General features: G+C 39.1%; 1 protein-coding gene across 1 annotated transcript in view; it reads right to left on the bottom strand.

The window, feature by feature from the left end:
* Window positions 1–8,367: 8,367 nt before the first annotated feature.
* Window positions 8,368–12,304, bottom strand: part of LOC101849502 — a 56,010-nt gene continuing 52,073 nt past the window's right edge. Inside the window, exons 4-5 of the mRNA XM_035972891.1 lie at window positions 10,313–10,372; window positions 8,368–9,045 (exon numbers count right to left, since the gene is read on the bottom strand). Of these exons, the coding sequence (XP_035828784.1) occupies window positions 8,438–9,045; window positions 10,313–10,372 (668 nt within the window). The 3' untranslated portion in view covers window positions 8,368–8,437. The remainder of the gene's footprint in view (window positions 9,046–10,312; window positions 10,373–12,304) is intronic.

Genomic DNA, 12,304 nt, shown 5'->3' with positions numbered 1-12,304 from the left:
TTCTTCTTCTTCTTCTTCTTCTTCTTCTTCTTCTTCTTCTTCTTCTTCTTTATTATTATTATTATTATTATTATTATTATTATTATTATTATTATTATTTCATTATTTTAAAAAAAATCATTATAATTATTTTTACCAGGCAATTTCATAAAACCTGGTATGGGATTGAGAAAACACGGTTTGATGATAATTAATAAAGCGTTCGGATATTTGGTAGACCTGTCAACGTTATAAAATTAATCTGTATCTTGTTTTATTCAGGTGTATGATTTCTCTCAGAATTTTCTCTAAAGGTCGCTTTTCTTGTACGGCAATTGAGATCGCGGCAATAACAGAAGGTCATGCGTTTCCACTCTGAACAGAATTCAGAATTCATGAAATGTTATATTATTGTGCTTTATATTGCAACAACGCATTTTTTAGAGATGATTACTGGCATTTTTAAACCTTTCAAGGATTGGTTATAACCAGCTATTTTTCATATCAGCAAACTTTAATGTCGCACGTAATACAAGAACCATAAATCTAAACGTCGACAATAAATATGCACCTTTTTCTTTTTTATATGTGTGTGGGTTTTGGAAAGGGGGGGGGGGGGTGGCTGTTTAGCTTTTCTTTTGATCATTTTTGGCCTATAAAGACTAAAACCTATAACATAACAACTGATCGCAAAGTTGGCTGGCGAAAAATGAAAAAAGTTATACTTGTAAAAGATGGAAAAAGTGAGCCTCTAGGTTTTGTACATAGATCTATATTGCCGATAAAATAGTTATTGGGAAGATGTCCTATTGATATGGAAACAGAACTTCCAAACATCCTTCCTCCCAGAACTAATTTGTGAGGCAGCGTGGTGGAATCAGGCTCTCGTCAAAATAATCAAAGTGAAGAAACTTGCATTTTTCTGCAGCTTTCTGAATTTTTATCAATTTTTTGTTTTTGGGCTCAACACCTTTCATGCCCATTAAAGAACTCATTTCTGTGTGGATTTTTCTGAAAAACGTTCATTAAAGGCACGAAAATGTAAATTTTAAGTTACCAAGGACTCTTAAGCTAAGGAAATAAGTAATCTTTGGCGGCCATTTTCTCACTAATTTTACCTCTGAAAACAGGTGACCCTCACCTCCTTCATTCGCAAATATCTCGACTTGTATTCAATATAAATGGACATTTTTCCATCCAAATAAAGACAAGTAAACAAGCTTTTAGATGATACCAAAAACTCTACATGCCCGAAAATTGACGACAGCCTGATTCCACCACACTGCCTCACATTTGAATGAAATGGTGGTTGTAGTGGGGATGGTACTGACAACAAAAAGAGCAACAATAATAAAATAAGCTGACGTCCATAAAAAGGAAGAGGAAAACTGTAGACGTGACAATTTAAAACTCAATGTGCAATGCTGAACTGAATTGACCAACAGTTACCTTTGGCAAAAGATTACAATATAACTTTTAAGGAAGATGACTTTAAAAAATGAGTATCGGAGCACAACAATACAAGTACATCAAATAAAGTCGAATTAACTAAATCAAAATGAAAGGTTAAAGCAAAAAAAATAAATACATAAATAAATAAATAAATAAATAAATAAATAAATAAATAAATAAATAAATAAATAAATAAATAAATAAATAGAATTAACTAAATAGTATTCATGCAGTTTCCTTTGTAAATGAACCTCACGGAGAAGAGACAAAAATCGAAGCACAAAAGCTTTGGTGGTTTTTAGAAAAAGAGGATTACAAGGCTGATTGGGACGGAGAGAGAGTGGATTTTTTTTTTAAGTTGGGGTGGGGGGGGGGGGGTGATTACAAGGAAGACCACTACTAATCACACCCTCAGAATTATGAAGTTCTATCTGACAGTGTTGGCTGTTTTGAGCTTCTAAGGCCATGAGAGTGGGAATAAAATGCTCTCTTTGCTCTATCAAAACATTACGGTTAGCTTGAGCCGTTACCAAGATGTTCAAAGTATTGCATTCGAAAAAGCTTGGCATATTGTGAAACTTAAATTTTTTTTAAATGTCAAATTACCCAAAACTAGCAGATAGAACTGTTTAACTCCAAGCTAGCGTCATACAATAAGTTGACAATATAACTAATATAAAAGCGTCGTCTACGATGAGTTGGAAGAGATTTGTGAGTCAGCGTGGTGGAATCAGGCTCTCGTCAATCGTTGGGCATGTAGCGGTATTGGTATCATATTAAAGCTTGTTCAGTTGCCTTTATTTGAATGAAAAAAAATCCATTTATCTTGAATACAAGTCGAGATATTTGCGAATGAAAGAGGTGGGGGTCACCTGTTTTCAGAGGTAAAATTAGTGAGTAAATGGCTGCCAAAGATTACTTATTTTCTTAGCTTTAGAGTCCGTGGTAACTGGAAGATTACATTTCTTATGCCTCTAATCAAGGTTCTTCTGAAAAATCCGCACAGATATGAGTTTTTAAATGGGCATGAAAGGTGTTGTGTCAAAAAAATAATTTGATGAAAATTCACAAACCTGTGGAAAAATGCAAGTTCCTTCACTTTGATTAGTTTGACGAGAGCCTGATTCCACCACGCTGCCTCACATTTTATTTTGCTAAAATTCATTCTTTTCAAAGAATATCTCGCTAAACTTTAAAAAAAACCTAGAATCTTTTCATTCAAAATCTAGACAGACTCTTGAAAGAATTGACTCCGAAAATAGGAGTCGAGAGCTCTAAACTGCCAGCGACACCCTCGACATTCAGACCGGTCTAGAAAAGGCAAACCCTGCAAATGTGGTTGATGTGAATAGCTTACTTGCTCCCCTGACATTAAAATAAGAATATCATATCTCCTTCAAAATGACATATTGTGTCTTTTACTTAAAGCAACACATGTAAAAAAAAGCCCAACAATTTAATGAAAAGAATGAAACATAAAAAAGTGTCATCCCTTCGAATACACATTTAGCGGAAATTAACACCTTAAAGCCCGTTTCAGTGTGTGGAGGCGGGCTGTCTGAAGCGACATACCCGAAAGGGAAACTGCTCCATCGCTGACGTTGTCATGAGCATTGTGATAAATATGACATCCGAGACTCGTGTTTACTTTGCTTCTCCCGAATCCTTCATCCCAAACTGATTGAATTCCCTGGCTTTGATAGATGGGCAAGTGTGTTTGATAAGAGATAACGTGCGTTCATAAAATGTGAGACAGCCTTGTGAAATCAGGCGCTCGTCAAAATAATGAAATTGAAGAAACTGGTATTTTTTCACCGGTTTGGCCATTTTAACAGAATTTTCGTTTTTTGGCTCATCACCTTTAATGTCCATTTAAGAACACGTTTATGTGTGGATTTTACAGTAAAACGTGGATTAAAGGCATAGAAATGTATTTTTTCCCGTTTCCATGGACTCACAATCTGATGAAATAATCAAACTTCGGCGCCATTTTCTCTCCTATTTTACATCTGAAATCAGGCTACCCCCTCCTCCTTTAATAGAAAATATCTCGACTTGTATTTAGGATAAACGGTATTTCTTTCATCGAAGGCAAGGCAAATGAACAAGCTGTAAGATGAAACCAATAACCCTGTATGCCCAAAAATTGACGAGCGCCTTATTCCACCACGTCCTGACACAAATGTCGATGCATGAAATAAAACCGGACGTTCCCCGCCTTCATCTTGTTGGTTCTTTTTCAATCTTAGAAAAGAAGATGCAACAAAATAATTTAGCTGGGAGCGATAAGACGTTAAACTGGCAAAATCGATTTCGCCTTGGGAATACTGCTTTAGTTTACGGACATATTTTTCTAGAACAAATGAATTGCAATCAGGCTAATGAACGTATTTTGCGACCCACATTTCCTTACATCAATATGTCGAGGCGACCTTGCCCAGATAGCCTGTCGTTTAATCTATTTTAAAGGAACCTTGGTTCTGAAAAGATGAAGGCTTTTATGAATATTACAAATCTTGCTCTAAAAAGGAACACTGCATACTGGTCCGCGCCCAGCCTAGGAGAGGTGCACAGCAAAGGAGATAAATAAAAATACGTAAAACAAAAACACATGACGGGAACTGATTGAAATGGTATAGCTAAAAACTGAAACGATGCTTTTCTACCAAGACGAAAAAGTATCAATCTCGACGTGCAACGTCATGGGTGTATGGTCAAATGCTTAATTGTTATATGAGGTACTTTCTGGGTGTAGTAGTTTCAAGGCATTGTTTGTAAGTTTGTGTAGTCTGTAAAATGGCATCTTGCAATGCATGCTTCCTAACAAGTTGAGATCTATTCAGAACGCTGTCAAATCTGCTGGGGTAATAATAATATAGATTGAAAACGTCCAAAGCTTGCCGTTGAGTGGACATTTCGCTATACAAATGTTATTACTAATTATTATTATTATTATTATTATTATTATTATTATTATTATTATTATTATTATTATTATTATTATTATTATTATTATTATTATTATTACTGTTGTTGTTGTTGATGAAGATGATGTTGATTTTGTTGTTTTTATTGTTGTCGAAAACATGACAATAGACATTCTGTGAAGATTTTTGTTGTACTGTAATTTAACCCCCCTCCCACCCCAACACACACACACACACACACACACACACACACACACACACACACACACACACACATACACACACACACACACACACACACACACACATATATATATATATATATATATATATATATATATATATATATATACATACTCCATTTTAATAAAAGAATTTGTGTACCTCGAAGTAGCTGTGCATAACAGGTGTCCGTGAGGTCAAAGCATGGCAAAGTTATGTCACTGCCCTATTCTCAAACATCATTATGCTAACAATAATTAGTTGTGTGAAATTTTCACACCTTTACATTAAGGCAAGACCTTTCGATGGTACGCGTGTGGACCTTTCGATGGTACGCGTGTGGGCATTCTGAGAGGACTGTTGTCTAACTAAGAAATTATCGATATCTAGTTCAGCCACGTTAGATCACTCTATTCGAACATAAATCCCCCAAAAAATTGATGGAAAAGAAGAAGCCATTTTCTTTTGCCTGTACACACAGTATGCTATAACATTCTGTTAACTTTTCACATATCGAGAACATAGCCACAACAACCCCCTGGGAGCTGGGCTGTGTGACCATCCAAATGGACGACGATCAAAGCGGGCCCACACTTTATCCAAAGTCCCTCACTAAATGCAACCACAGTGCTACCCCCCCCCCTTTTCCACCCGTATGAGTATACGTATAAACTTTATTCAACTACACTACACCTAGAACTATCACGTCATTACATTGAAACGCCAATTGTAGTTTTTTGTCCTTCGTTTTAAAGACTAAAATCCATACTAAAGTTAATGTTTTCAAGGGTTTCAAGTGTTTCTGCGTTGACTTGTCTCTCTTTTACTTTTTTTTTCTTGAATAAAGAGAGAAGCTTCTCCGCACCTTAGCAGTCTGTCAGTTAAATAAAAATGTCAGAAAGATACAGCAAAAGAAAAGAAAAGGAGTAGGCCCAAACAATCTGCCTGGCGCCGTCCAAACACCCGCACGCTAAGCAAGTTAATGTCATAATAATTATGACAAATTATAATTATGACAAATTATAATTATGACTAATTATAATTATGACTAATTGCGCTCATTAATGCTTCTTCAAGGAAACAAAGACAAAAAAAAAACACACAAAAAACCCAAACAGAACCAATCCATGGATACATTGCAGTAGAAAACACAGTCGGGCACAACTTTCAGACTAATAACGATCACGAACCATGCTCTCTTTCGGTGGTAGCAAATGTCTGCGTAACGGCGTATTTGCTTCTTCTTTCCTATGAAACATCTATCGTCCTTGTCTCCCCTACTTCTTTTTTATGTTTGTTACTCTCTTGTAATACCTCTAATCTTCTGGCGCTCATATGACCTTATGCAGTTGCGAGCGCTGTAAAACCCCTACTAAAACTAAAACTAAAAAGCAGTATTGACAGTGGGGTTATGTACCGTGCGGTAGATAATGGCGGGTGATTCCATGTAAACCTCTGAACCAGAGTTGACGCCTATATGGGTATCTAGATAAAGCGATGACGTTTGGATCTTTGTTTTTTGAAAGAGCTTTTAAAAGATCTGTAAAATGGTTATTCTTCCTCTGAATAAAAAATAACAACTAAGGGCAAGATATGTATATATATATATATATATATATATATATATATATATATATATATATATATATATATATATATCATGTATATTTTCACGATTCGTCAAAAATGTTATAAATCACATGGTTTGGTCAAGGGGCTTATGACCATATTATTATGGACCAGGTCACTTAGCGACCCTAGAAGAGCAAGGTTTTAATTGGCAATATAACATTATAGTGCTTAGCTTAAGAGTACCTCCTCCCCCCCCCCCCCGTGCCCTCTCTACATCGTAATGTCGAGTAAAATTTAGTACTTTGAACTTTTATTTTGATGGATAAAAACACGGTAGATTTTAATCTTTATTTGAAGGGGACATAGCGAGTTACAACCTTGTACGTACTCAAATATCTCGAACGTGAGTGCAATCGAGATAGAACCTTGTCATTGTGGGATCGCGCTACCACTCACTTCAGGAAGTGATGGCTTTGTTGAGATGTCCTGCTGGCATGCGCATTGTGTAAGGTCAAAAACACAGGGTAGGGTTTGGGGGGGGGGAGAAAGTGGAGGAAGGATAAGTATTTTCTGCTTGAGTACCTTTTTTTGTGCAAGTATCTGAAAATAGGTGGCTGGCTACTGTGACACCGTTTTTTTACGTACGAGACCGGTGTACCCATCAGATTCGTTTCATATTTGATGAAAGTAGCAAGCAACTACTTATTCTTACAACGAGTATGTTTCTTTTAACTTGCAGATAACCAGCAGTTGATAGTACTGCTTTAAATACGTTGTTTCCAAAATAAAAAGTGTCTATATATAGGTGAAAAAAAAAAGACACCAGATTATAGAAATATCATGGCCTTTGACATAATCGCCGGTCACGTTCTTCTAGTTTTTTTGGTTGGCTGCTGTTGCTGTTTACTAAACTGGCTATGGTACATGTAGTAGGAACAGGCAGCCACAGCGGCACCAGGAGTTTTCAGACGTAACATTTCTAGTAACCGTGGCTGTTGCCAACTGGTGACTGTTAGAGAAACCATGACCATTAATAAGTTTGTTATTAGTTGTGTTTCGCGTCACAGCAGAATCTGAAAGTATTGAGTATGTCTGAGAGCTCGGATGAGAAATAAGCGACAGAATGCTAATGAGTTATAGTAATGGCATAGGTTTGTTTTACAGTATCCTCGACCCTCCATTCCGACGCGTTTCCGTTTCACCCTGGAGTGCCCAATTTTAATTAATTAGAGCCAAATGAAAGACGGAAAGGAATTAGGATGGGGAAGGGGGACAGGAAGCGCCTACGCATTCTACTATAATGATATACGAGACTGGGTGCTGTATCATCCTTCATCTGGAAGTAATGGTTCTGGCCAGGGAGCCCACCTACACTTTGCTGTGAAGGTTTTCTTGCTGTTTTTTTAAAGAACAAAGAACGTCGGCCTTGAGAGTGAGCAGTCTATGGGTAATGCTAAGCAGAACTGTCGTCGAAGAGTTATTATTTACAGATAAGTTAAGGTTTTAGGATTTATGACGTCAATAAAACATGAATGTATGTGATGAGTGAATGCACAGAAGCAACATATTGACCGAGAGCACTCTCTGTGAGCATCGTGTTCACATGCAACCACGAGAAAATGTGAGGCAGCGTGGTCGAATCAGGTTCTTGTCAAAATAATCAAAGTGAAGAAACTTGCATTTTTTCGCAGGTTTGTGTATTTTCATCAAAATTTTGTTTCTTAGAGCTCAAAACCTTTCGTGTCCATTAAAGAACTCATTTCTGTGTGGATTTTTCTGAAAAATGTCGATTGAAGGCACGAAAAATGTAAATGTTCAGTTACCACGGACTCTTAAACTAAGGAAATAACTAATCTTTGGCGGCCATTTTCTCACTAATTTTACCTCTGAAGACAAGTGCCCCCCACCTCCTTCATTCACAAATATCTCGACTTGTATTCAAGATAAATGCATATTTTTTTCATCCGAATAAAGACAAGTGAAAAAGCTTTAAGATGATACCTATAATTCTACATGCCCAAGAATTAACGAGAGCCGGATTCCACCACGCTGCCTCACAAACAATAAGTATGTTCTCGTTGGAATGGTACCCGACCCCAAGACGGGTGATTGTGTACTGGCCGCATTTTAAATGTCAATATTGCCCCGACGTAAGCTGAAAACGACGCACTCTTTTGTGTGGAGATCCGGACAAGCAGCTCTTGGAAAACCATAACGTCATAATTATTATTATTCTTTTGAAAGAAAGAAGAACAACCAAATTGTCCTTATAGAGCTGTTTGATGTCATCTCTTCGGTGGTGGCCTTTGAAATCCCAGCGGCGTTTTGGCGTCCATATTTGTTACACAATCGTCCGTATCCCCATGAGAATCCATTACGGTTACGTCATTGTTTTTCTTTTCGCCATGAGCGTCCACGCGAGAAGCGTCCCTAACAACGGAGCTACTATCCAGCCCTACTAGACTTTCATTCCCACTATTAGGACCGCACTTGATGCAGATATAGCAGCAGTACAGCACCATGGCAACCAGAATCAGTATTCCCAGAATGACGTGACAGATCACCAGCTGCCAGAAAGTGAATGTAAACACTGTGCGGTCGCACCAGTTTCTGGGCTCGTGGAGAGGAGCTTCGAAGTGCGGCTCCCAGATCCGGATGAGCCAGTAGTGACCGAAGACGAACCAGACGGACAGGAAGACATTCAGCGCCATGTTGGTCATCCGGGTCATGGTCAGGAGGTCTTCGTCGTCGTGAAGGTCAAGGACGTCGTCGCGGTGACGCCGGATCTGCTTCCAGAGAAGGAACAGTAGCTTGAGGATACCGAAGCATCCACCCACGACCAGGTAAATGGGGAGTTTGGGCTCACGTGGGCACTCGTGCAGGTAATTCACACCTGAGGTAGAAAAAGAGACATTGGAAGAAGGGGTTAAGGTGTATTAAAAGATGGGAACACTATAAAAACATTTATGACCATGAACATGTAAACACTGTAAACATTGTGAGGGATTAAAAAAACAACAACACATTAATATCTTAAGCGTCACAAGTACATTGGTTTCGTCGATGGTCCTAATATGTAGGAAGACAGGGGACTAACTGATGGTGTTTTGATGTTCTTGCGAGTAAGGCCAAAATTGAATTCATTTTCTAAAGAATATATGTGAGGCAGCGTGGTGGAATCAGGCTCTCGTCAAAATAATGAAGTCGAAGAAAACAGCAGTTTTCTCCCTGCTTAGCAATTTTTATCAAATTTCTGTTTTTTGGCTCAACACCTTTTTGTGCCCATTTACAAATCTATTCCTTTGAGGATTTCACCCAAAATGTTGATTAAAGGCACAGAAATAAAAATTTACAGTTTTTATGGACTCTCCAGCTTTGGAATTTACCAAGCTTTGGCAGCCATTTTCTCGATAATTTTATCTCTTAAATCAGGTGACCCCACCTCCTACAATCAAAAAAATCTCCTAACTTGTTCATTGAAAGCAAGACAAATGAACAAGCTTTAAGATGATACCAATAACTCAATATGCCCAAAAATTAACGAGAGCCTGATTCCACCACGCTGCCTCACATACGTTCCCACATTTGACACAAGACGGCTAAAAATAACACTGTAAATAAACTATTTTCTGGATTTCTGGTTTAATCCTCGACTTTTCGCAAATGTATCCATCGATTTAAAAAGATTCGGCAGACTTTACTTTCGTTGGAGTCACAATATTAAAAATCCTAGCTAGTGGTGTGTGTGTGTGTGTGTGTGCGTGTGTGTGTGTGTGTGCGTGTGTGTGTGCGTACATGTGTGTGTGTGTGTGTGTGTGCGTGCGTGCGCGTGTGTGTCTGTGCACCCCTGTGGGTATTTGTTGTTAGAGCGTATGCGCTTACATGTGTTTGTTTGTGTATGTGTGTGGGCACGCGTGTTTATATATGCGCGCGCGCGTGTGTGTGTGTGTGTGTGTGTGTGAGTGTGTAAGTGTGCGAGCGTGTGCACGTATGTTTGTGGGTGTGTGTTTATGGATTCAAGGAAAGCGGAAGGTGAACGGTGTAATAAAGATGAGGGTTGGAATAGGTGTGTGTGTGGGGGGGAGGGAGGGGGGTAGGAAGGTCAGGGCAAAATTGAACAGTATGTTTCTTGGCGTTAACATATGGGTAACATCACTCACCTATCGTGGTCATCACCAGAGGAAGTGCCAGGAGAATCAGGAGGAACACAGTGACCGGCCCTGGGGAGACACGTGACATGTGGTGGTGTTTTAAGGCTACACACAACGGAGTCTTTTTCTAAAGACAACGTTTAAGAGTTGACTAACCGTGACTGATTAGAACACCATACTACGGAGCAGAGAAGCAAGACGAGTGAAAGAAGCTTGTTGCAAAACCTATAGTGGTGCCCATAACGGTCAGCCAGATTATGGGTTAGATGAAGGTGAGTTTGGAGGCGACGTAATTTTTAATTTATGTTTTGCTTTTTAGTTTTTTAGTTTTAATAGAGGTTGTACAGCGCTCGCAACTGCTTAAGGTCATATGAGCGCCAAGGGGTGGATGTCAACAGAGAAGTCCTTACAGGGAATCTGACTTACTCTGCTCACCTCTCTAGCTTCAACAGCACAAAGTCTGCTTCGACCTTCAAGGCACCCCAGAAATAGTGGGTCACAAAAGTGTGACAAACATACAAAAGACGTAGAGGAAAAAAATGACAATAGTAAGGATTAGGAAAGAAAAGGCAGCAGTTCCCTGTTGTAGATCAGGCACAGTTATGACCGTGACATGAGTTAGCCCATTTACAATTCTACTATGCTTGAACGAGAAATGTCCCCCCTTCGGGAATGGCCTAAAGACACTACAGTCAGTGGCACTGCCCCGGGGGTATCATTCTTCTAACAATTAATTGTTTCACAACTGATGAATCAGCCTATTTACAATTCTACTGTGTATGAACGAGAAATGTCCTCCCTTTGGGAACGGCTTAAAGACACTTCAGTCAGTGGCACCGCCCGGGGGGGGGGGGGGGGGGGGAGGGGGTTGTTTTACTATTAAAATGCGTCAGCCGGTAACTGATTTTTTTAAAATGTAGGTGGTTTGTGCTCCCATCAACACAATCAATATGTGAGGCAGCGGGGTGAAATCAGGCGCTCGTCAAAATAATGAAATTGAAGAAAACTGCATTTTTTTCCCCATTTGGCAATTTTTATCGAGTTTTTAGTTTTTGGCTCAGTACTTTTTATGTCCATTTAAAAACAATTTGCTGTGTGACTTTTACTTAAAACGTTGATTAAAGACACAAATAGGTAAATGTACAGTTTCCAAGGACTCTCAAGCTTTGGAAGTCACCAAACTTTGGCAGCCATTTTCTCGCTAATTTTACCTTTAAAACTGGGCGACCCCTACTTGCTTCAATCGTGAATATCTTGTCTTGCATTCAAGATAAATTGATACTCTTTTACTTGAAAGGAAGAAAAATAAACAAGCTTTAAGATGGTACCAATAACTCCGTGTGCCCCAAAATTGACGAGAGCCTGATTCCGCCATGCTGCCTCACATATTATTCAGGAAGGTGGCTTCGACCCTGTCTGACAGGGTGGGTCCGGGCTGAGAGGATGGAACACCCAAACAGAGAGACCGAGATACTCGATAACCATTATCCCCACACAGATATCGAGCTCAGGTCTTTTGCGTGCGATGTCAAAGCGCCTATCCGCTACACCGCAGACGTGGGTGGTCCTTAAGTGCATCATACCTCACAGTCTCCCACGAGGCAATCTGTTATGTGTTTAACGTGTAGCCTCAGATATGGATAGCAGGCATAATTTCTTCTTCTTGTGGTGTCAGATCTGGAGCAGACATTGACGATCATGGTGCCCAACTACTTAATGTTGTCTGTCTTCTTGATCAGATCATTTTTTCTCATTATGTTATTTGTTGCAAAGTTATTCAGGGCATCTCTGTATATTGCTGTTTGCCTCCCTCTCCTCTTCTTTCCGGCTATCATTCTTTTTTGTGTTTTGGTAAGTGTTTTTACGGTGCTCACTACTGCATAAGGTCATATGAGCGCGCGGGACACACCTAATATTTTTTAGTTGGTAGGAAATTTTGAATTTTGCACGAGTGGCGGCCGAAGCCTACTCTTATCGATTTAAGACCACCAAGGGATCTTT

The sequence above is a fragment of the Aplysia californica genome, unplaced genomic scaffold (genome assembly GCF_000002075.1).
Source record: "Aplysia californica isolate F4 #8 unplaced genomic scaffold, AplCal3.0 scaffold00891, whole genome shotgun sequence".
Classification (NCBI taxonomy): domain Eukaryota; kingdom Metazoa; phylum Mollusca; class Gastropoda; order Aplysiida; family Aplysiidae; genus Aplysia; species Aplysia californica.
The sequence above is the reverse complement of the archived record's forward strand: the minus strand, read 5'-3'. Positions and strand labels throughout refer to the sequence as shown.